Raw genomic sequence first — 26057 nt, 5'->3', positions numbered from 1 at the left:
AATAAAGAGACGAGGTTCGTTCTGTGCCCATTTCACAGAGGGGTAAACTGACGCCCTCGAGCGACACTAGCTGCAGTTACTAAGTGCCTCTGTCCAAGTCAGTCCAAGCACAGAGCAGCCCTGGCTCCCTTTCCTCTCTGCCTCCCCCAAAGCGCGGAAGCGAAGCGCGGCAGCCCGCAACCGGGCCGGCTTCCCCGCGTGTTCTCCCTGCAGTGCCATCGGGATCCCGCCAGGGGGCAGCAGAGGCGGCAGCACCCAGGGAGCCTCGAGACCGCCGGCAGGGAGGGTTTCCACTTCCGGGCGGGGCCGACTGCTTCCGCTTCCGGCCACTTGTTGCGCGAGACGCTAACAGGAGGATGGAAGGACTGGTCGCTCGCTGCTCTGCGCGGCTGCAGGAGCAGGTCGGGCCGCGTGGGGCCGGTGGAAAGGCTTGGAGGGGAGGGACCAGGCCCCGGGCCTGCGCTGCCAGGAGGCTAACGCCCTCGCAGGGTGGGGGAGAAAGAACCCCTCGGTCCGGCCCGTGCGACAGTGCGGTGCAGCGGGGCGGAGGGTCCGCTCGCTCTCCCACGCCCCAGACCAGCATCTCCTGTCGGGCCGGAGCCCGGCGAGTTCTTTTCAGCTGCCCCTCCGTGTCCCTCCTTCGCGCGTGCGGGCGGGACCGGCAAAGGGAAGGGGGAGAAGAGCAGGAGCCCTGGGTCCCGGTCTGCAGCTCAGCCACCGTGCAGCCGTGATGCTGGGCAAGAGGGCTTCTCAGAAGCCCACGGCGTGGTTCGTTATCCAACAGGAGCTGGCGCTCTGCCTTCCCCGTCACAGCTAATAAGTGAAAGTGGAACCGCTCCATTACCTCCGATACCCGGGTAGGGCGGGGCGAGGAGAGGGGTTGGCCGGTCGGCACTAAGTCGGCAGGAGCGAAGTTGAAATTGATCGAGTGGATTGGCGAGTTGACTGCCCTGAGCATATGTTCGTTGCCAGGGTGGGCATATAAGTAGCTCTTCACCGGGTTACGGTAAGAAGTACAGGTACAATTTCTGAAGGGTTTTGCTCAGCGCCTGGAACAGAACGTATGTTCATTTATGGCAACTGTTTTTCGTTTGTTTGGTGTGGTTGTAGTTAGGTCCTGGTAAACATTCTGAAGTTTCAAGTGAGGCCACTCCCCTTTAGTAACGCAGTTAGGTTGGAAGCTTTACTTCCTTCTGAATTGTCATGTCTTTTAACTTTAGGTTCATTACAGTAAAAAGCCTTGGTCTAGGACCCAAGACATGAAACAAAGAGGAAGGAAGAAATAGGAAAATCATTTTGTCCCAGAAAGGGCAAAAGGCAGACACTTGAGCCAGAGAAAGAAATTGGGGATATGTGGCTTATCCCATTGTGTGCTTAATAAACTCCTATTCCTCTCTCGGAATACACTGTAATGTATTCATATTATCAAGGATAATGTGCTAATGTCATCAAACACCTTGAGAAGGGAAAGTCCATCCCTGCCACCTGCCACCTCCAAGTGGAGAGGGGAAAGGAGGAAGTATGGTACAATTGACCATATTAGACCAAGCAAAGTGCCTTTTCTTCCATAGGAAAAAGAGATTAAGTCTCTGACTGCTGAGGTTGATCGGTTGAAAAACGGTGGCTGTTTAGAAGCTTCTCCAAAATTGGAGCAGTTGCAGGAAGAAAATTTAAAATTAAAGTATCGACTGAATATCCTTCAAAAGGTGAGTCCTGCAGTTCTGGCTTCGTTCTACAGTTTGAATTATTGTATTTTTTTAAAACCCCTTGTTATCGAAGATTCAGAAAGTTTACCCTAAGGACTTGGGGAAAAGGAGGAAAGAAACCCTGTTCTTTTCCCTGCCTTAAACAAGTTAGGATTCAGTTATTGGTGCGTGGAGAAGTTGGTGCTGTTTTGTCCTCCCAGGGCTCTTTGAAATGTCTCATCATACTAAATGTTTGGCCAGCTTAAAGTTAGCTTCACGTAGGGTTAAGATTTTCTAGTTTATACCTGTGCCTTTCTTAACAAAATATTTTTTGAGTTTTAAATACGTGCCCCAGAAATGTTTCAAAATACACCCACAGTCCTCTTCTGCCCTAAGTTGGTTATTTTACCATTTTATTTTTATATTTTATAGTGGTTAGGTTCTTTTTCCACTTAATATTTTATTTATTTATTTACTTATTTATTTTATCCTCATCCGAGGACATTTTTCCATTTTTTACTCAGAGCGGGAAGGAGAGAGAGGAAGAGAGAGAAACATCGATGTGAAAGGGACACATTGAGTGGCCACCACCCACACGACCCAACCAGGGCCAGGGACAAACTGCAGCCAAGGTACATGCCCTTAGCGGGAACCGAGCCCAGGTCTCTCTGGACCGCAGGCTGACGCTCTAACCGCTGAGCCAAACTGACCAGGGCTCCACTTAATATTTTAGAACAGTTTTTTCCCCCATGAAGCTTGTGCTGTTTGTTATGTAATGACCTCATAATCTATTAGTGTTCGTTGGTTTTGTCAGATTTGAGCTTGTTTCAGTTGGGGTTTAATTTCTTGGCCTGCCATTCAGTTCTGCTGATGGCACGTCCTAGGGGATGACCTCACTCCCTTATTGTCCTCCTGTGTGTGTATACCACTTTCAGCCAGGCTGCACTGGCACTGGGTCTTTTTTTCCAGAGTGGATCCCATTTACTCATGTTAGACTCTGCCCACCCCACTCTCAAGTAGTCTTTCATTGCCTGTGTGTGCTCTCTTCTGCTTCAAATAGCTTTGTCTTTGAGTCTTCTAAAATCACAAAATTCCTCTTCCATGGAATCTTCCCCAAAATATCTCACCTTTTTGAGTACCTTGTTCATTCCACAGTTATTTATACTCACTTCTCTACTATGTTTATTTTAGTTCAAAAGTATTATTAAATGACTAATACGTGCTAGTGGCTATGTAAAAGATAAGGAAGTACAGTGTGTTTTAAAGCACACGTGTGTGAGTAGGAGAACTCTGTCAGTGGAAGGTGGAAGGCACGTTGGTTCTTTCACAAAGACTTTGGCCTCCCGAGTCACAGTGCCTAAGCAGTGATATTGGCATGAGGAGGAACAGTGCCTCTTTTAATATAATATTTACATTCTTAGACTTCCTACTTTTTAAGAAAAATATGTTTTTACTGATTTTTAGAGAGGAAGGGAGAGAGAGAAACATCAGTGTGAGAGAGGCGCATCGAGCTGCTGTCTCCTGCACGACCCCACTGGGGATCAAGCCCAGAACCCAGGCATGTGCCCTGACTGGGAATCCAACCAGGACCTCTCAGTCCATGGGATGATGCTCAATCCACACTGGCCAGGTTAGGCTCAGTTCTTGACACTGCTACTCGAGTTACAGCTTTTATTTTTTTTTCTATTTATATTGCCATCATTAACATTTTGTTTAACATAAAATAGACTAGTTGTGGGCAACCTTTTTATTTGTAGTCCATTAAAAGCATAAATGTTCAGTCACCACTTCTTGACCTGCTACATGGCAGGTACAATGCTAGGTGCCAGGGATAGAGCCATGAATAAGCACTTTTCCTGCCTCCAGAAGTCTGGTGGTAGAGACACATGATTTTGAGAAGGTGTGATAAGTGTAATAACAGAGGTAACTAATTATATATCATCTTAAATGAAAGTATTCCACTTCACAGAAAAGGAGAAATAGGAGGTAGGAGTAGTCCCAACATGGGATTATTTAGCAGTACGACAAAACCACCTATAATTCTGATATTTAGATGCTGCCTGTCACTTCCACTTCGTGCCAGCAGCGTCAGCATTTCAATGAAGAGTTTCAGGTGTACAGCGGATAGTGGTTAGATAAGCATATACTTGACAAAGTTTTTTTTACTGTTTTTAGTTCGTAGAGTTTTCACTTCCAGCATTTGATATATGTGTCAACTTTATACTGTTTTGTTTTTTTTTTCCCAGAACTTTAGAGAAGTTAAGAAGCAGATTTAGTCAGCCCTTTATACTTCCTTCTCTGTTTTGTTCTGAACGAGTAACTGTAGAAAGAGAACTTGGGACTATGTTACCTTTCAGTCTCCTCGAGACATCTGAAGGTTCCCCAAAATAACTCGGAAAATTTCATATGATAATTTAATGTTTTATTGACATATTTTTATTCTTCTCTTACAGAGTCTTCAAGCAGAAAGGAACAAACCAACCAAAAATATGATCAACATCAATAGCCGCCTACAAGAGATCTTTGGTTGTGCCATTAAGGCTGCATACCCAGATTTAGAAAACCCTCCTCTAATAGTGACACCAAGTCAACAGCCCAAGTTTGGGGACTATCAGTGTAATAGTGCCATGGGTATCTCTCAGGTGAGTGCATTGTTATGAGGCACTCTTGGTGATTTGATCTTCTTATGCATTATTATCATCATTACCATCTACATAAATAATAGCACATTGTTATGTCCTCAGTGAAAACATTTTCTGAAATACTGAAATACTTGAGAAAAGGAGGTGTATGTTTTTAATTTTTAAGAAGCACAGATTTGAATATGCAGTTAAATTTTATAAGTAGTCTCAATATTTAAGGACAATAGTTGTTACTGTTTTGTCTTTCTACTTCCCTCCTGTCGTATCCAAGATTGCTCTGTGTTATTGATGAGTGTTAGAAGGCAAAAGATTAAAAATTAGCCATTTATCAACCAGCATTTCCATCAAATACTTGATGCAACTTTGAGGTGGGCTAACATATTTCATTTTCAGTCAGAATTTCCTATTTTTAATAGGTACATTGTCTAATGTTTGTGGTTAATTCCCCTGCTTTGAAGCTTTTTGCTTTCTTTTCCTTGTTGAATAGAAAGGGTTAATCTAAAGAGTACAGATTTTTTTTTTTTAATCCTCGCCCAAGGATATTTTTCAGTTTATCTTCAGATAGAGTGAGAAGGAGGGAGAGAAACATCGATGTGAGAAAGACACATTGACTGGTTGCCTCCTGAATGACCTCAACCAGGGCCAGATGAACCACAGCTGAGTTACATGCCCTTGACCAGAATCGAACCCGCAACTCATTGGTCCTTGGGCTGACTCTCTAATGACTGAGCCAAACTGGCCAGGGCTAAACAGTCCAGACTTTTTTCTCCCGATAATTTTTGTGTCTTCATTGGGGTTACGTTTATAAGGGTGCTTGTTATTACCCAAGGCTACATTTTACACACACTTGTGATTTGAAAATTAGAAATGTAGAAATCTTGGAAACAGGAGTAATAACTAAAGACTTGTTATGTCTTCATAAAAAAGTTATAGATATGTGTGGCAACTCATTTTGAAGTGGAGATCACATGGTTTTGGCACTTTTATATTCCTCTTGAGACTGTTGATTCTTGATGCTTTAATCTGTCCATGTGCAAGGTCATTGGACTTCTCTGCTCCTGCCTTGTGATCGTCTGTGTCGGATGCATCCAGTGCTTTGTCAGCTGTGCATTTCTGAGTAACTTGCTGAAACCAGTTGTGTAATGAATCGTTTTATATTGTATTATAGATGCTTAAAACCAAGGAACAGAGAGTTAACCCAAGAGAAATTGCTGAAAACATTACCAAACACCTCCCAGACAATGAATGTATCGAAAAAGTTGAAATTGCTGGTCCCGGTATGACACTGTTACCCTTCTTAAGTAGTTGCATTGATGCTGAGCCGTTTTTTAAATAAAAATGAAAGCCACTTTTAAATATAAATATAGCGTTAAGACTTGTATACGGAACAAGATGATGAGAGTTAGGAAACAGATTTTACTCTAGACTTAGCTGCCTGATCTTAGATGAAGTTACTTTACCTCTGTATGATACCGTTTTTCATCAGCAAAAGGATAGATAATGGCAGTTACATCTATGGCTAAAGGGCTGTTTTTTGTTAAGAGGTGAACAGTTGATTTGCTGAGAGTGAAGGGGCACTGAATTAAGTAAGCTTTCAGGAGAGTGGTAAGGTCTGAAATACATGCAGAAGCAGGGAGCTGACAAGAGGCCCCAAGTCAAGGCACCAGGTGGTACTGGCATCCTGAAGGGTTTTGCCAAAGCCAGGTTAGCACTCCGGAGCCAGCAAAAGTGAACTTGAGAAAGTCTTGGGGGGAAACTTTCAAGATAGGAGGCTATCTGATTTTTTTTCTCCCCTCTACTGTTCATTAGGTTTCATTAACGTCCACTTAAGAAAGGACTTTGTTTCAAAACAGTTGAGTAATCTCCTGGTGAATGGTGTTCAACTACCTGCCCTTGGAGAGAACAAAAAGGTACATGTACAGTTTTTAATTGATACACTTAACACTGTATGAAAAGTGCTATATAACTGGGAATGGCTTTCACTTCTCATATTGAAATTTAATCATTAACATTTGAGATTATGAACATAACTACAACAGCCTTTTTCCTGGATCTTGCTTGTTACGTGATTTTTCTTTTCACTTTATTCCATAAGGTATTTGAGGTAGCCAGCTGATATTTTTGAGGTATTGCGGAAATAGATCACAGGTAATCTGTATACACAAATTTGCTTCTTTTTTAGTTAATGATGGACAGGTAGATGCATCAGAAAAACTTAATACAGTTTAATTGAATTACCAGCCAAGCTACTATTTAAGTCTGAGTTTATTATTACATGTTATTAATGAATGTGTTAGCAGAATAAAATGCTCATTTTAAAAATGTCTTTTTATTGAATATATCTGACACATAATGTGTATATTTAAGGTGTACAGCATGTTACTTTGACTTATTTGTATGTTGTAATATGATTGCCTCTGCAGCTGTATTTATCAAAACATTACATAGTTATAGTACAACATTGTTGTCTATAAAAATCTCTCTCTTTATTTTCTATCCCAGGTTGTAGTTGACTTTTCCTCTCCAAACATCGCTAAAGAGATGCACGTAGGCCATCTGCGGTCTACTATCATAGGAGAGAGCGTGTGCCGCCTCTTTGAATTTGTAGGATATGACGTGCTAAGGTATATACTCTTGCCTTTGGAAAGTTTTACGGAAAATGACAAATGTCGCTTGAGAAAGAATCTTTGACTAAATCAGTGATTCATGAGTGTGGTCCTGCTTCTAATCATCCAGCAGTCTTTTATTTTTTTTTATTTTTTTTATTTTTTTAAGTCCTCACACGAGGACCTTTTTTGATATTTTGTTCAGATGCAGTGGGAGGGAGAGAGAAAGAAACATCGACGTGAAAGGGACACATCGAGTGGTTGCCACCCACACGACCCAGCCAGGGCCGGGGACAAACTGCAACCGAGGTACATGCCCTTAGCGGAAACCGAACCCGGGTCTCTCTGGACCGCAGGCCGACGCTCTAACCGCTGAGCCAAACTGGCCAGGGCCATCCAGCAGTCTTTTAAAATAAACTATGTCTTGGGCCTCTCTTCTGAACTAATAACTTTTTAGCCTCTATGGTGGCAGAACCAAAGAAAAAGTACCCCCCACCCCCAGTTTACTCCAAAACTGTTTCTTGAGCGCCTCCTGCATATCAGGGATTTATACCCTAGTACAGGGAGAAGTAGGCCAGGGGCAGATTATGCTGGCCTGGTAGGCCGTGGTGGGAAATTGGGATTCTGTAAATGGTGGGATATTGAATATGGGAGGCTTTGATTGTCTTGGGTGTCAGCTTAACATTCCATAGATGGGGGAGATTTTTATATCCTGTAATACAAAGCATACTAAATGGCAGTTTGGAGTCAGTTGTGCATTTAATAGGTCTTGAACATTTTAAATTACTTTTATTCCCATGTTTTTGGTATAACTGTTTCCTAAAGAAACCACTCCTTGATCTTGGCTCTCCCTGTCGGAAGTCCGTGCACTCTGTAACATCTTTGGCGTGGTAGTCCAGTTTTCCTAGTAACCTTGTTAATGTGCTATGAAAGATTGAAAATTTGATTATGTAGTATATATGATATTAAATTGTAAGTTAGTGGGACTTTGATGTAACAGCGTATCAACATTTGAAGATATTGGTACTTGATACTCTTGAGGAAAATTAGCCTCCAAATTTTAAGCTGGAAAGTCACTGGAATAACAGTCTAGAAAAGAATCACAACTACATGACTTTACATGTTTGGTACGTATGTTAAAAATTGTGCACAGATTGAAATGTCTGTGTGCTTATTCTCAAAACACACAATAAAATCTCAATTATGAAAGAAAAAAAAAAGAAATTGGGATTCTGTTAGTGTGATGGGAACCTACTGGAGAGTCTTAGAATCATGCATTAGACACACCTTGCAGGTACTGCAGGTTCAGGTCCAGACCACCACAATAAAGCAAGTACCACAGTAAAGATACTCATAATCTTTTTGCTGGTGGAGGTTCTTGCCTTCGATTTGTAAAAAAAAAAAAATGCGACTTCTGTGGAGCGCAATAAAGTGGGGCGCAGTAAAATGAGGTATGTCTGTAATCTGATTAGATATTACTTTGGCTTCCGTGAAGAAGCCAGGCAAAGAAGGGAGAACTGTAGTGACAAGTTAGAGGGCTATGTAATAATCCAGTTAAGAGGTGATGTGGTGGTTTGAGATTAGTTAAAAGCAGTGAGGGGTGAGAAGTAGTTAGATTGACATGTATTTTGACTAATTTGTCCATTGACATTTAAGGAACACTGGCATAAATTACACTGAGATAATTGGTTTAAAAGTTAAATTTTCATGAAATTGTGGTAATGACCAACATTGGCTCAGCTGCCATGATCCCAGTCAACTACACCGTAAACAGATCACAGTCCACTGATAGAGACTTCATTCATTCAGCAATTCGTGGAGGCTGCTCTGTGCCGCCTGTATTACTGGGTAAACACTGATCAACGACAGACGTGGCCTTTGCCTCTCATGGAGCTTCCTGCCAGTTGAGGAAACAACAGAGTAAACAGTGTATTGTGCTGGCACCGAAATATGTGTGGTACCTAATTGTATATAATTCTTCTGAATTAAACATCTTTATCATTTTAAAATTATTTTATGTTTTCTGATTGGTACCAGATTAAACCATGTAGGAGATTGGGGAACCCAGTTTGGCATGCTCATTGCTCACCTGCAAGATAAATTTCCAGATTACCTAACAGTTTCGCCTCCTGTTGGGGATCTTCAGGCCTTTTACAAGGTTTGATACCATTTATTGTTATGTTATTTGTGTTTTCATCATAATTTTTTGTTTCCTTAGGGAGTTCAGAAGGCACTGTTGGTCTAAATAAATTTGCTAAACTCCCCACTCCTTAACACATTATCCTCGCTCTTGTATTGGTGTATACTAAAAGTTAAATTTTACCACATTACCTATTATTAAGTGAATTTAAGGGTTTGTTAATCAAAATACATTTTAGTATTTTTTTTTCCTTTTTTGATTTTAGAGAGAGAGGAAGGGAGAAGGAGAGAGGGATAGAAACATAGATGAGAGAGAACATCCACTGGCCGCCTCCTGCATGCCCCCCATTGGGGTCTGGGCCCACACCCTGGGCATGTGTCCGACCGGGAATCGCACTGGTGACCTCTTTGTGCATGGGTCGATGCTCAATCCCTGAGCCACACTGGCCGGACTACATTTTAGTATTTAAAATATTTTTTCCCACCTCATCCTAGTATTTAAAATGTTTTTGATGCTGTTGTTTTTAATTTTATACATTACAGTTTTTAAAATACAGATTTAGCATAAATCCTAACTTGAAATCAATCATTGTGGTCAACTTTCTTTGACTTCTTGACTTATCCATATACAAACATTTATTACATTATTCGTGATTATAATATCGTTTTGTATTGTATTTATTTAACATTATAAACACTTTCATGTTACTCTATGATACAACTGCATGTTGTTTTGTTGGATTGGTCTACCAAAGTTTATATTGCTCTGTTGTTGATTTTTTTTCCTTGTTTTGTGGGGCTCTTATATATTCAAGTGAACAACTTTGTACATGTATTTTCCTTCCTTATTTTATTTTACTTTTTTATTGTTGAAAGTATTAGATGTTAACCCTTTTGATTTTTTTTCCCTTTTAAAAATTATTTTCTTATCTTAATTTCCCAAGAATAGGATTACTACATTAAAAAGTTAACATTTCTGGGGTTTCTCTGTTTCTTGTTTGGGATTTTGGGGTTTTTTTTTTTTTTTGTCTTTTGGTAAATAAATATTTTCTGTTGAAAACAACCAAAATGTTTACCGATTTGAGACATGTAAAGTAACTAATGTTATAATTACCTGTTTGAATTCTGTGCTCTGAATATAATGGGGCAAATCTATTAATGCAAGAAGATGTTTATACTACATTGTTAAATTTTGAAACCACAGTGAAAGAAAAGCTATATATTTCCAGTTTTTGTTAAAACATATAGGTATGTATTTGCAAATGTCTAGAATTATACACCAAAATGTTATCACTGGTTAGTTTGGGATGAGCTTACACACACACACACACACACACATCTGTATGTGTATATATATGTATATACATATATATTTTACAGTAAGCATGTGTTGCTTTTTTTTTTTTTTAAAGCTTTGGTTGACATGTCTACTGGTTTACTTTTTAAAATATGCTTTGTGCCCTGACCAGGGATCGAACTGGCAACTTTTTGTTAACACTCAGTGGTTGAGCATTGACCCATGCACCAAGAGGTCGCTGGTTCAATTCCTGGTTAGGGCACATGCCCAGGTTGGGACCCAATCCCCAGTGGGGGGCATGCAGGAGGCGACCAGTGGATGTTCTCTTTCATCAATGTTTCTGTCTTTTTTCCTATCTCCCTTCCTCTCTTTCCAAAAATCAATAAAGAAAAAAATTTTAAAAACAATAAATAAATAAAATAGAAATAAAACATGAAAGCAATTTTATTTTTAATTACCAAAAAAGTATTAATCCAGGCCCACATGTAGAATGAAAATCAGCCCTACACTTGTTAGCTATTCCTTTTTTTTTTTAATTCTCACCCAAGGATATATTTCTGTTTATCATCAGATAGAGTGAGAGGGAGGTAGAGAGAGGGGCAGAGAGAAAAACATTGATGTGAGAGAGACACACCGACTGGTTGCCTCCTGCACGACCCAACCAGGGCCGGGAACAAACCGAGGTACGTGCCCTTGACTGGAATCGAACCCGCCACTCATTGGTCTGCGGGCCAGTCCTCGTAACTGGTGAGCCAGAGCGACCAGGGCTTGTTAGCTATTCTTTATTCTACTGGAATACCAAAGCATTGGTGTGAGTAGGCTTTTGTGAATTAGAAAAGTGGAGGTAGCCCCATGGTGAGAATTTTATATTTTCAAGAAAAATGATTTCAAAAGAAATAATATTCTTTGGCATATTAATTTGTAACAATATTCTTGACTATTGAGCACTTATTCTGGTGTTCTGAATTTTCACTTCCTTGCTCTTTGGCTTTTTGGTGGTTTTTTGGTGTTGTTTTTTTTTTTTTAGAAATGAACAGATTTTATAGAATACTGGGTTGGCTCTTTTTATAAACTTTTTCTTAATTTGTGTTTTTATTGATTTTAGAGAGAGAGAGGAAGGGAGATGGAGAGAAAGAACCATCGATGAGAAACATCAATCATTTAGCTGCCTCTTGCACACTCTGTACTGGGGATTGAGCCTACAACCTGAATGAATGTGTTCCCTGACCAGGACTCAAATTGGTGACCTCTTGGTACATGGGACAATGCTCAACCAACTACCAACTGAGGACACCATCCAGGGCAACTTTCCTTTCTTACTTTCTTGTTAATATGTTTTTATTGATTTCTTAGAGAAGAAGGGGGAGAGAGTTAGAAACATCCATGTGAGAGAGATACATCAATCTGCTGCCTCCTGTACAACCCCCACTAGGGATCAAGCCAGCAACCCAGGCACGTACTCTGATGGGAAATTGAACCAGGACCTCTCAGTCCATAGGACGATGCTCAATCCATTGAGCCACACGGACTGGGCAAACTTTACTTTTTTTTTAAACACAGGAATCCAAGAAGAGATTTGATACTGAGGAGGAATTTAAGAAGCGAGCATACCAGTGTGTAGTTCTGCTCCAGAGTAAAGATCCAGATATCATAAAAGCTTGGAAGCTTATCTGTGATGCCTCCCGCCAAGGTGAGTTTCTGGACTTTGTTCATTCATTTAGCAAGTAGTTTCCTTGAGTCTTTATTCAGAATTGACCTTAAGTGATATGTTAAACTTTCAAGGACTGGCAAATAGATTTTTTTCTTAAATATTTTCTGAAACTGAAACAACCATTAAAGTTTATTAAGACAGGCAGGTGCAAAATTTAACTTTCTCAGAGATCAGAAAAAAATTAGGAAAGAAAGTGAAAAAGAAAAGGTCCTGTTTACAGTAGCAACCTAAGCTATACAACACATAGGAATACATTTATCCAGAAATGTGCAGGACCAAAAGGAAGAGAAATACACAGCAGATGTAATAGAATATTTGGATAGAGTATCATGCAAAGTCCCCTTGTTACTCAAATTCATTTGTCATTTTAAGACAATTTTACGTTTTCAGACTTGACAAAGTAATTGTAAAAGTCACTTTGAAGAATAAATGGACAAGAGTAGCCAGTAGCTCTTTGAAAGAGAAGGCTGATGATGGCTGTTTACAGCACTAGGTAGTGAAATGTTGTATAATGCATGGCTAGACAGACATGTACAAATTAGGGAAAACCAAAAGAAAATTTAGTAAATATTTGATCTTCAAATAGGAAAGGCTTTTCATTTTTTGTTCTTATTTAACATGTTTTTAAAATAAAATAGTTTAAAGTTACACAAGAAGTACATGTTCTTTGTAGAAAAATTTAAATGTAGATAGAAAAAAGAAAATAAAAATTAACTATAATTCCACTCACTGATAATATTTTGATGTGTATCTTACCACAGTTTCTCACATTTTCAAAGTGACAATGTGTATATAATGTTATGTATTGTACATTTTTATTTTTTTAATTTTTATTTTTTTTATCCTCACCCGAGGACATTTTTCCATTTTTTGTTCAGGTAGAGTGGGAGGGAGAGAGAGGAACAGAGAGAGAGAGAGAAACATCGATGTGAAAGGAACACATCGAGTGGCTGCCACCCGCACAACCGACCAGGGCCGGGGACAAACTGCAACCGAGGTACGCGCCCTTAGCGGGAACCGAATCCGGGTCTCTCAGGACCGCAGGCCGACGCTCTAACCGCTGAGCCAAACCGGCCAGGGCTGTATTGTACATTTTTAATATCATTTTCTTCCAAATGTTTTAATTAAATAAAAAATGTATTTTAGTGTAAGATGCATGTTTCCTGTTTGTTTCCATTCTTAACTATTTTCTTCATTTGGTGACTTTTTTCCCTAGAGTTTAATAAAATCTACGATGCATTGGACATCTCTCTAATAGAGAGGGGGGAGTCCTTCTATCAAGATAGGATGAATGATGTTGTAAAGGAATTTGAAGATAAAGGTAGGCACTTTTTTTTTTTTTTTAACTCTTACGGACATTTTCAAAGGCAAAAGTGGAGAGACTATTATAGTGCCCTCCCCCAGCTTTATGTACTTGTCACCCAACTTTAACAATTACAAATACGGAGTAACCTTATTGTGTCTATACACTGCTTACATCATATCATTTCATCCATGACTGTTCACCAAAATGAACATTCTCTTTCTCCTACTCCAGAATCTTGGTACCATTATCACTCCATGAAAATTAGTAATAATTTATTAATATTATTAAGTGACCCATCAGAGTTTAAATATCTTGGATTGATTAATAATCTTTTTTTAATCATAGGTTTTTTTTTCCAGTCTGAACATTGCATTTGTTTAAGATCTATCTTAAGTTCTGAAAATCCATAGGTATTTTTTTCCTTCCCCCCTTTTTCTCTCTTATTGTTAGAACTGGGCCTTCTGTTCTACAGAATTTTCCATATGGTGTTCTTTAACATGGTTCATCTCTGTTTTCTAAAGATGCTTGATTCAATTTAGGATCATGTTCTCTTTTCTTGTTTTGTCCTTTGTTTATTTGCAACCAATGTCTGGTTGGCTCTTTTTGTGATGTTAAGATGGATTACTGGGTTCAGGTGTTGTCATCTGATCTCTCCTTAAATTTCCACATTGGACTTTCCCCAGTGGTTTTAGGAGGTATTGATGATCGTGATTTTGATCCATTACTTCATTAGAGATTGGAAAATGGTGGTATTCTGTCATTCCTTTTTTGTTCGTTTTGACAGTAAAATGTTTGATCTTATTTTTCTGTATCAATTTTCAGAATAATAAATTAGTTTCTTAGTGTTATAAGTAAATTAGTTTCTAAGTTCTTAGTGTTATTATAAATGAAGTTTTAGTATATTTTTTATTTTTCAATTACTTTTATTATTTTTTTAATACTTAAATTATTTTATTTTTGGCTAATGGTAGCCTCTTCAAATAGGCTTTTTGTTCTTTTTTTTTTCCTCTTAACCTCTATAGTCTGATGTGTCCCTTCACGTCACCACTCGATGTGTCCCTTCACGTCGATGTTTCTCTCACTCTCTCTCTCTTCCTCTCTCTCCCTCCCACTCTAACTGTACAAAAAAAAAAAAATCAGTACAAAAGAAATCTTAACAAAAAAAGAAAAAATTTTAAAAACTCTTTTTTTTTGATCCTCACCCGAGGACTTTTTTCCATTTTTTGTTCAGATAGAATGGGAGGGAGGGAGGGAGGGAGAGAGAGAAACATCGATGTGAAAGGGACACATCGAGTGGTTGCCACCTGCACGACCCAACCAGGGCCGAGGACAAACTGCAACCGAGGCACGTGCCCTTTGCAGGAACCGAACCCAGGTCTCTCTGGACCGCAGGCCGACGCTCTAACCGCTGAGCCAAACCAGCCAGGGCTTAAAAACTTTTAATGATGAGAAAAGAGGCACAGAGAAGTTAGCAACTTCCCAAGGTCACTTGGCTAATAAGTGATAAGTCTGAGATTCAGACCGAGGCAGTTTTTGACCACCGTTTTATACTGCCTTTGCTTAACCAAACATCAGTTTCCTAAACTGTTAAAAAGCAAAAGTAATAGTATTTCCTGCATAGAATTATTGTGAAGCTTGAATATAAGAATTACCATAGTAGTCTGGCCAGTGTGGCTCAGTGATTGAGCGTCGACCCATGCTCCAAAAGATTCCAGGTCAGGGCACATGCTCGGGTTGTGGGCCCAATCCCCAGAGAGGGGGGTTGTGGCATGCAGGAGGTGGCCAGTCGATGGTCTCTCTCATCAATGTTTCTTTCTCTCCCTCCCTCTCCCTTCCTCTCTCTCTAAAATCAATAAAGAAAAAATATTTAAAAAAAGAATTAGTGCAGTATTTGGCACATTTTAACACTTAAATATAGCTGATGTTATTGTCATTATGTTCTTTCAATACATTTTAAGAGGCAGTGATAAAATTGCATCTTTCTCCCAGAGGAAGCTCCAGCTTGGAAAAAAGCATGGATTTGCCTGTGCTCTATCTGCGAGCAGGTGGGCTCCAGGGAGGTGTTGTACAGAGAATTTGGGAGCCAAGTGTAGTGTGAGTCCAGGAAACTTTCAGGATGTCTCACCTGTGCCCTGAAACACCCTGGGTGCCCGGACAGCCTTGACAGGAGCCGTTTTCCAAGGTGCATAGGTCACAGGGAGAAGAAAATCACGTAATGTCTTGAGCTCTCTAATAGATATCCTGTAACGGCTGAGTGTTTATAGTCTTTCAGAGTTCTTTTAACATTATTAATAAAGATTATTTTTCTAGGATTTGTGCAAGTGGATGATGGCAGAAAGATTGTATTTGTCCCAGGATGTTCCATACCGTTAACCATAGTAAAATCGGACGGTGGTTATACCTATGATACATCTGACCTGGCTGCTATTAAACAAAGACTGTATGAGGAAAAAGCGAATACGATTATCTATGTGGTGGACAGTGGACAAGTGAGTCTGTAGATTTGTACATGTTCTTACATTGTCTGATTGGAGGTGAGGTGGTATGGTGAGATTTGTGGCATTTGGCACTTGAAGACTATACATTTTCCCCACAGACCAAAAATTAGAACAGCATTGTAACATAGGAGAAAGAACAGGGTTTGGATTTGGTCAGACTTGGACACTGCCCAGCTTTTTTGGCTTATCTCCATAAACTGGAAACAGTGTTACTTCTCTGAGCCTCAGCGACCATCCTATCTGAAATGGTGGTTGTCTGGCAGGACATTTAACTGAAATTAGTGCCATGAACCTGCCCTAAATTCAGTTGCTTTAAAAACCTTTGAACATAGAGACTTTAACAGTCCTGCTTATACATATATTTCTCATATATAGGGAGTTAAAAAGAGCTTTTATAATTACACTTACCTTATAAGATTTGTGAGTGATTTGAATTTTATTTATTTTTTCCTTTATTGATTTTAGAGACAGGAAGGGAGAGGGAGAGCGAGATAGAAACATCCATGAGAGAACATCGATTGGCCGCCTCCTGCGTGTCCCCCACTGGGGATTTGGCCCACACCTGGGCATGTGCCCTGGCTGGGAATCAAACTGGCAGCCTCTTGGTGCATGGGTTCATGCTCAACCACTAACCCACACTGGCCAAACTAATTTAAATTTTTTAAATCTTTATCCTTAAATATGAGAGCTTTGAGTCTTTATATTATTAGAAAGTTTACCAAGTAACTTTCTGTTTCTGTTCCTTTGTAGGCTGTGCACTTCCAGACAGTATTTGCTGCTGCTCAAATGATTGGTTGGTATGACCCTAAAGTAACTCGGGTGACTCATGCTGGATTTGGTGTGGTGCTGGGGGAAGATAAGTGAGTCTGGAAACTCTGAAGGTGGTAATGACATGCCTGACCCCCAGATTTCTTTGGAAGAGGCTGTATTTCACTTGATGCCATAATAGAATTTTAAAAGTCCACACTTTCTTTACACTACATATGCTCTAGCGGTGAACCCAGCGGAGCTGTTTTATTCCTCTGTCTTATCACCACCAGAGATGTACCCTTTTAGGGAGATTGTGCAAAGCTGAATGAAAACCAAACTATAGGCTTAACCAATTTTCATTCCCACAGATCTAAATTGTAAATTCTATCACAATACCTCCTTAGATTTTAAACAAAATATTCAACAGTATAGTTCAATAATTTTGTAAATATTTGAGTTTTAGGATGCACAGCTTCCATTTTTATGCTCATCTCAAAAATATTAAGTTTATTGAGACATACATGTTAGTGTCCATACTTTCAGTTTTCTGTAATCCAGTTCTCTCCCCCACTCTGTTCAACTCTCATGAGATGAAAAGGTGAATACAGGCAAATACTTATATACAGTGGTCATCAATTCCAAGGCGCACAAAATTTTTAACATTTTATATCCAATAGAGATGACTTAGCTGTTTAATCATCATGTCTTTAAAATCTGTGGAATTGTAGATTTGGTGACACGGCCCAAGTGCTAACATTACATGAAGACAGTGGTGCTTATAAAAACCACATAAAGGAGCTCAAGGTGCCTTACTAGCCAGTGTACAAAAGCCCCAGTTAAGCATGTGGGTGTGTAGGTGGGTGTGCCAGGTTATTATTTTAGATCTGGAGATCAAAGACCTTAGCGTCAACAGCAAACATTTTTTAATTATAATACATGAATCTTCTGTAGTGCTGCACTCTTAGATCAGAAGACACTGGCATCTGATGTCCATGGTCCTAGGAAAGTGCTGAAAAACTAACCAATGAGTTGAGTATTGTTTATAGTATCTAATTTTTTTTTCTTTTATTTTTTTCAAGCGAAAGGAAAGTTTATTTAAAAGATAGATTCCCCACAGAGGGGAGGGGACCCAAGTGGGTTGCCCAGTATCTTAGTTTCTTAACTGTTGATTTTTTTGAACTAATATTTAGAAGATTGTTCCTACATAAAATAAATTTGCTTCTATTTTTGATATTTATCACCAAAATATATCTTGATATTTAACTTCCTTATCATGTGATACCTAAGGCATACTTTTCTTTTTAAATTTTTTTTCTTTATTGATTTTTAGAGAGAGGAAGGGAGAGGGAGAGAGAGAGAGAGAGAAACATCAGTGAGAGAGAACATCGATTGGTCGCCTCCTCATGCCCTGCACTGGGGATCTGGGCATGTGCCCTGACCGGAATTGAACCAGTGACTTCTTGGTGCAGGGGTTGACACTCAACCACTGAGCCACCCTGGCGGGGATAAATAATTTATCCTTTTATTTAATCCTTCCTCTGTTATTCCTTGGATGCCTGTTTATTGAGCATCTGCTGTGCATGGCATCGACTGGATGCTCCACGGTGTGTACATGAAGATACACAGAATGTGGTCTCCTCCCTGAAGGAGCCTGTCATCTAAAGCAGAGTGATTGTCTATGGAGCCTATTAAAATGCACATGCCAGGCCCCACCAGGCGAGTTATTGGCTTAAGTCTAACATGGGTATTAAGCTTCTTTTTTAAAAGCTCTTTTGTTATTCTGATCTGCATCCCTCCACTGGTCAGAGGAATAGACACACAAAAACAAAAAAGTCAAAGTGGACACAGGTAGGGAGGAATGAAGACCAGTTACTGCGAAGTAGTGATGTTAAGGAAGGCTTCACTTACCCCTTTGACTAGGCTTTATGATGGATATCATTTTATCAGACAGAAGATTTGCAAGTTGGACATTCAAGGAGGAGATGGGATAAGGAAAGCCATGAAGTGATTAATGTATTTCTGGGATAATAAAGGAGTTTCAATTCTGTAATAAAGGGCAAGAAGATCCTGTCTGAGGCAACTCTGAAAATATAACTAATAGGAAGTATCGCAATTATTTTAGTAGACTTTAGTGAGATAGAAAAGCATGCTTCATTTGTAGCATTGTTGTGTTTGAAGGATTTTTAACTTCTCCAGCTAGTTATAATATGCATTCAGTGTTGGTTACTATATAGAGAAATGCAAATAAGATTCTTCCAGTCAAGAATTTGCCTATTTCCCTAACAATTCTACAAGCAAAAGTGTATCTTATTAATAATTTTTCTAAGAAGGTAAAACAACTATGCCAAACTTTGTGTTCAGGAAAAGAACAAAATAACAAATGTCTTGTTTCTTTCCATCTTAGGGAATGTATTAATGGTGAACACGTAGAGAATGCTGTTAGGAGCCTAAAGCATAAAATGAGTTGAGGGCTATAGAGGAAGAACTCTTGAAAGTACCCCTGTTTCTTTCTTCTGGCATCATGCCTGGTTGCCAGCTGGAATAGGGTAGTGTCAGCCCTTCATTTTCAAAGATTTCTAAGTCAAGTCTGTTTTAAAATCTGTAGTTAGGAATCTCGTTGAATTTTTTTTAGGAAGAAGTTTAAAACACGCTCGGGTGAAACAGTGCGCCTCATAGACCTTTTGGAAGAAGGACTAAAACGATCTATGGACAAACTGAAGGAAAAAGAAAGAGACAAGGTAATTCAAGATCTTATTTGCATATTGTGTATTGTGCACTGTGTTGTGACTTTTTGTTTTTGTTTTTGTTTTGTTTTTTTATCCTCACCCGAGGACATTTTTTGCATTTATCTTCAGATAGAGCGAGAGGGGGAGAGGGATGAAGAGAGAGAGAGAGAAACATCGATGTGGGAGAGACACATCGACTGCCTGCCACCCACACAACCCCAACCAGGTCCAGGGACAAGCTGCAACCAAGGTACGTGCCCTTAGCAGGAACCGAACCCAGGACTCTTGGGTCCGCGGGCCAATGCTCTAACCACTGAGAAACCGGCCAGGACTGTTTTTGTTTTAGTGGTAGAACTGGAAAGGATTATAAGGAGTCAGTCCACTTAGAACAGGCTTATATTACACAGATTTTATTGTACAGTATGTTTGTTTCGTGAATTTCTGAGTATTTATTTTGAAAATGTAGTTCTTAGCTATTACAGAACATAGCTTTTGTCCTTTGTTAATGCAGCATAGTATCTCTGCTTCTTACTGGCAGTTTACCTGTCATTGCTTTGAACCAGTGATATTGTGGACTGAGACATTTTGAGTCTCCAGCCCACATTAGAGTCTGCATCTGCGGGCTTCTTTCTCTGGGAGCATTGGTAGAGTGGTCATGGCTGTCACTCCTAGCACCTAAAGCCACTGATGAGCCGTCAGAATAGGCAGCACAGTGGGTGGGCTTACATGAACTGTATTACAAATGTCCAAGGAGTTCCCATCACTAATACATAATTGTTCCAGTTGCCCCGTATCTTCATCAGCACTTGATTTTGTCCATCTTATATTAGCCCTTCTCATGAGTGTGCAGTGGCATCTCACTGTGGTTAAAATTTACATTTCCCTAGTGAGTAATGATGTTGACTGCCTTTTCATATACCTATTGGACATTTAGGTATCTTCTTTTTTGAAGAGTCTGTTCAAGTCTTTTGCCGAGTGTTTGTTTTAAACCAGAAGTGTTTATATTTATCCATATATTTAGCTATCCTGTGTACTTTATTCCTTGCTGCAGTTTTTTACTTCATCTGGAATTATTTTCCTTCTTTGAAGATCTCCTTTTAGTTTTTTGGGTTATTGTGGTGGTGGTGGTGGGTTTTTTGGGGTTTTTGTTTTGTTTTTTGTAGTGCTAGTCTGCTGGTGACTTTTTTTTTTCAGCATTTGAAAACTTTATATCACCTTCATTTTGAACAATATTTTTATTGGGTATAGGATTCCAGTTTTGCAGCTGTTCTTTCAGCATTTTTCTTTTTCTATTTCGTTTTATTATTTTTATTTTTAATTTTTTTTTTCTTGATTGATTTGAGAGAGAGGGGAAGGGAGAGGGAAAGAGAGATAGAAACATCGATGAGAGAGAACATCTATTGGCTGCCTCCTATATGCTCCCCCCCTGGGGATTTGGCCCACGACCTGGGCATGTGCCCTGACCAGGAATTGAACCTGCAACCTCTTGGTGCATGGGTCAGTGCTCAACCACTGAGCCACACCAGCTGGGCTGTTCTTTCAGCATTTTAAAGATGATGTTCCATTGTATTCTAGCTGCCATAATTTCTTTTGAATATCACTTTTCTTATTGCTACTCCTTTGAAAATAATGTATCTTTTTCTCAGATTTCTATATTTTTCTTAGCTTTTGTTTTGGTACTTTGACTAAGAAGTGCCTGGTTGTGGTTTGAGACTGGAGGGTAAGTTGTTTATCTCTCTTATTTGTACTTACCCTGCTTGGGAGTTGCTGAGCTTCCTGAATCTGTGTTGAGTGCTTTTGTCAGTTTAAGAAAATTCTCAGCCAGCCCTGGCCGGTTTGGGTCAGCGGTTAGAGCATCAGCCTGCGGTCTGGAGAGACCCAGGTTTGGTTCCCGCTAAGGGCACGTACCTCGGTTGCAGTTTGTCCCTGGCCCTGGTTGGGTCATGTGGGTGGCGACCACTTGATATGTCCCTTTCGCATTGATGTTTCTCTCTCTCTCTCTCCCCCTCCCATTTTATCTGAACAAAATGTCAAAAAATGTCCTCGAGTTAAGATTAAAATAAAAAAAGAAAATTCTCAGCCATATCTCTTCAAATATTGCATCTTTGCCCTATTCTGTTCCTCCTAGAATTCCAAGTATTATGTTAGAGCTTTTAGCCCTGGCCAGTATGGTTCAGTTGATGGAGTGTCATCCCATGTACCAAAGAATTTCCAGTTCAATTCCTGGTCAGGGCACATGCCCAGGTTATGGGCACGGTCCCCGGTGAGGGCAGGAGGCAGCTAATTGATGTTTTGCTCTCACGTTGATGTTTCTTTCACCTCTTCCTTCCTCTTTCTATAAAATATCAGTAAATATATTTTTTAGAAGAAGAACTTTTGATTGTGTCCCACGTCTCACACTCTGATTTTTTTTTTTACTTTTTTTCTCTCCGTGCTTCATTTTGAATATTTCTACTTCAGGTATTATATTTTGTTCTGTATGCAAAATATCTTGAAGCTTTGCATCCAATTTTGTTCCTCTTCTAATTATCTTACATAGATGTGGTATGATTATCAAACTCAGGAAGTTAACATTGACACTACAAAGTAATCTGCAGGCCTTACTCAGGTTTCACTGTTTGTCTCACGAGTGTCCTTCTCCTAGGCCAGACTCCAGTCCGGAGTCACGTGTTGCTCTTAGTCGGAGACACCCTTAATCCTTTTCATCTGAGCTGGTCCTTGCTCTTGCTTTGACTCTCATGACCTGGACACTTTTGGAAGGACACCAGTTTTCTTGTAGAATGTTCCTCAGCTGGACTTGTCTGACGTTTCCTCATAATTAAATTCAAGTTATGTCGTCTTCGCAAGAGTTCTTCTCACATCATTATTTCAGGGGCACACAATGTGGATAACTCTTGAAGGTTAACGTTCATTTGGATTGCTTCGTTAAGGTGATACTCTCTCCACTATAAATACGGTAGCTTTTCATTCTAAACAATTTCATACTTTAAGTTGCTGGGGGTGTTTTGTGACTATTGTCTTTGTTTTCCCCACCCCACTTCTTTGATTTTTAGTCATTTCATCTGGCTTTTTCACCAAGCCTCCTTATTTTCTACTAGAAGCTGAAATTGTGAATGAACAATTATAAAGGTTCTGGGTAATGTCTTTTTCCTCCAAAGATCAATTAAGTTGTCTTCTGGCTGCAGATAGCATACTAGGTGATTATCTTAATGCTGTCCATCTTAGCCTTGGCTCTGTTAGGGCTGAACTAGATTCTTAATCTTGAAATATGGCCCTAATGGTTTCACCGGGGTATTGACTTACACAGCTGCTGAAATCTCTTCTCAGCTCTTCAAACCACCCACCTGCTCTTTGCTGCTTGATTTGTTTATGAGTCATGCCTTGTTAGTGCTGGCGCTGGACAGTTTGAAAGAACTGTGTTCACAGACTGTCTCACTCTTCCGTGGTTTCCTCCTCTTGGTGGCTTTGTCCCCTGTTCTTTGGCAGCCCCAGTATCTGAGCTCTGTCCTCCCCTTGCCCAGCACATTGTGATTTGGGAAATGCCCTCAGAGAAAATGTCAAGTGAACATGGAATTTGCTTGTTCCCTTCTCCAGAAAATCACATACCTCCCCCCCCCAAACTTTGCTTGTGTTGATGCTCTCTGGTGACTTAAAATGCTTGTTTCATATAATTCATCCAGGTTTTAAATAGTTGCTTTTGGTGGAAGGGTTAGTGTACTCCGAGCTGCTCAATCATGTCCAGAACAGAAATCCTTAATTACTTATGTGTGGCCGAATAATGCTTCAGAATGTGTGACCAGATATGGGCAAAACAGTGCATGAGTTCTTCCTCTACTCTTGACACCCCGTTTTGATCTCCATCAATTGCTTGACCCTAATTTTTTAGTTTTTATTTTGCTATCTTATTTTCTGTCTGCTACCTTAGAATCTTTATGGAATGAAACAGGTATAATGTAATTGGTGTTTTCAGTTTTGTATGTACTGAGTACATTGGAAACAAATATTCAAGCCGGCACTTCACAATTTACAAATCAAGTTTCTCAAGGAAACATTCTTTTATGCATAGTTAATGAGTTACGTTTTCGCCATGTTCTGTGTAGAGGAGCCATGCTGTTCCATAGTTTACTGATAAAGAAGCACCATTAGATGCTCCCTACCCCCATCTTCCACCTGTGAGTCACCAGCACAAAGGCAGTGGTCAGTAAGCTGTGAAGTCTTTTTGTTTTCCAAAAGGTCTTATCCGCAGAGGAATTGAGGGCTGCTCAGACATCTGTTGCCTATGGCTGTATCAAATATGCTGATCTTTCCCATAACCGGTTGAATGACTACATCTTCTCCTTTGACAAAATGTTGGATGACAGAGGAAACACAGCTGCTTACTTGCTGTATGCCTTCACCAGAATCAGGTAATTATTTATGGGTACAACATTGTCTTGCTCCAAACCAAATGATAACTTCATTTATTTATTTTAATCTTCACCCAAGGGTGTTTTTCCATTTATCTTCAGATAGAGCAGGAGGGAGGGGGAGAGAGAGAGAGAGAGAGAGAGAGAGAAACATCGATGTGAGAGAGACACATTGATTGATTGCCACCCACACGACCCCAACCAGGGCCAGGGACGAACCTCAACCAAGGTACGTGCCCTTGGCTGGAATCGAACCCGAGACTTTTTGGTCCTGGGCCGATGCTCTAACTGGTGAGCCAAACTGGCCAGGGTGATTCATTTTATATCAGTCACTTCTTATCCCACGTTTCCAAGTGAAGAGGAATGTGCCTAACAGAGAGGAGTGCGATGGTGGTCATTGCTGACTTTCCAGGTCTATTGCCCGTCTGGCCAGTGTTGACGAGGAGATGCTCCAGAAGGCTGCTCGAGAGACCAAGATCATTTTAGATCATGAGAAGGAATGGAAACTAGGCCGGTGCATTTTACGGTTCCCTGAGATTCTGCAGAAGATTTTAGATGACCTGTTTCTCCACACTCTCTGTGATTATATCTATGAGCTGGCAACTACTTTTACTGAATTCTACGATAGCTGCTACTGTGTGGAGAAAGATCGACAAACTGGTAAGTGACATCCAGTGGTCACATTGAGGAAGGGACGCCAGCAATGCATTCATATGAATTGAGTATGGGTGGTTTTCAACTTGTTTTATTTATAGAACTGTCCACTCCCTTTTCCCAAACAATTGCACAATGATCTATGCTGTATATAACAGACAAAATTGAACTAGCTCTAATAAAAGCATAAATGGAATTCTTCTCATTCCCAGACAGACTAGTTTTCCCACCCTCAGCACGTCAGGGAAACATAAGGCTCCAAAGAAAACAACTGGAAAACCATTCGTTTGGACCAGGACGTTTTCAACAAACGCAGTGTGACTAGGGCTCCAGGACAAGTCTTTGGGGTTCTTGATCATGGAAAACTGCCCTTGGGAGGAAAAATGATGTGTATTTTTTTACCTTAGGCTTTCTGCTCTGTCACATTACAAAGTTAATGAAGTAGACTGAATTAATGTGTCACAGGGCAAGTAGGTATTTCTGAGGTCCATGCCTGTGAACTGAAACTTCATTAATCTCACCATTATCATGGTATTAAAGTTCATACTTACATAAGATCGTGAGGCCTGGGAAAGAACTCTAAATTTTAAAAGGAAAGATGAAATCTACGGTTGTAATCATTTTAAACCTTGTATCCCTTATCCTTATTATCAGATAAAAATAGGTTTCCTGAACAGAAGCACCTTTATTTCTTGGATTGCCTCTATAGTTTAAGGTAAAGGTGATTCTAATTAAAGCCCCGAAACAAACATCTATGGGTTGGGCTATTCACTTCTCAGTAAAATCTAGAAGTGGCATAGATTCTTGAATAACGATTTTCCAAAAGAAAAACAAATGAGTTACTGTCTGTGATTCTGTCTTCGCAGGAAAAGTGTTGAAGGTGAACATGTGCCGTATGCTGCTGTGCGAAGCGGTGGCTGCTGTCATGGCCAAGGGGTTCGACATCCTGGGACTAAAGCCTGTCCAGAGAATGTAGTTCGTCTGAGGTTTGAACACTGTGTGTCGTTACCAAAGTGGCCATGAGCACTGTTGCTTTTTTACAATCATGTGGATGTAAAAACAAGTAAAGGAAATTTGTCAATTATATAACATGTGGTTCTTTATCTCTAACAACTAGGCTTCTGAAAAGAAAAACAAAATTGCTTCCATAAATATGCATATTTCTGCTGAGTATTGAATCAAATGACTTAGTGGGGGCCATGGAGTAACATATAGTTTGTGTACCTCAGGGGGATATTTACGGGCATGGCAGGGATGTTTTCATTAATTTTATTAGATAAGGAATCCCACTTATTGAGCCCTACTCTAGACACCTTCAGTGTCCCATTTACTCCTTATTTTGTTGTTCTACGTAGATATTATCCCTATTTAACAAATGACAAAAGTGAGGAGCTTGCCCTGAATTGCTCAGGAGCAAAATCAAGATTCATGTCCATGTGTAGTTAACTCCCAAATTTAAGCTCTTTCCATTTGGCAAAAGATTGCACTGGCACTATACTAGGCCTTTGGGGGAAGGGGCAAGCGAATTTAGCAGACCGGAAATTTTCCTGGAGTTCAGGTTAACTCATCATCTCATTGGTTGTATGCCAATCCTGGTTGCAAGGGAAGCTGGAAAAACCTGACTATCTAAGCAAAGA

At 39.9% G+C, this 26057-nt stretch overlaps 1 protein-coding gene across 1 annotated transcript; it reads left to right on the top strand.

The window, feature by feature from the left end:
- The first annotated feature begins 333 nt into the window (after nucleotides 1-333).
- On the top strand, nucleotides 334-25501 carry RARS1 (arginyl-tRNA synthetase 1). The gene is made up of 15 exons (XM_036240894.1): nucleotides 334-401; nucleotides 1572-1706; nucleotides 4139-4327; nucleotides 5496-5604; nucleotides 6137-6237; nucleotides 6830-6951; nucleotides 8971-9091; nucleotides 11930-12059; nucleotides 13297-13401; nucleotides 15697-15875; nucleotides 16635-16744; nucleotides 19267-19372; nucleotides 23594-23766; nucleotides 24179-24426; nucleotides 25287-25501. Exons 1-15 carry the CDS (start codon nucleotides 357-359, stop codon nucleotides 25394-25396), a joined length of 1983 nt encoding a protein of 660 aa, XP_036096787.1. The 5' UTR covers nucleotides 334-356; the 3' UTR covers nucleotides 25397-25501.
- The last annotated feature ends 556 nt before the right edge of the window (nucleotides 25502-26057 follow it).

The sequence above is a fragment of the Molossus molossus genome, unplaced genomic scaffold (assembly GCF_014108415.1).
Source record: "Molossus molossus isolate mMolMol1 unplaced genomic scaffold, mMolMol1.p scaffold_m16_p_4, whole genome shotgun sequence".
Classification (NCBI taxonomy): Eukaryota; Metazoa; Chordata; class Mammalia; order Chiroptera; family Molossidae; genus Molossus; species Molossus molossus.
Note: the sequence above shows the minus strand (reverse complement) of the source record. Positions and strands in the feature narration are given on the sequence as shown.

Coding starts and splice junctions, on each gene's coding strand:
- RARS1 (XM_036240894.1), top strand. CDS start 357: ATGGAAGGACTGGTCGCTCGCTGCTCTGCGCGGCTGCAGGAGCAG. Junction 12,060..13,296: donor CTGTGATGCCTCCCGCCAAG/GTGAGTTTCTGG, acceptor TTTTTTCCCTAG/AGTTTAATAAAATCTACGAT. Junction 13,402..15,696: donor AAAGGAATTTGAAGATAAAG/GTAGGCACTTTT, acceptor TTATTTTTCTAG/GATTTGTGCAAGTGGATGAT.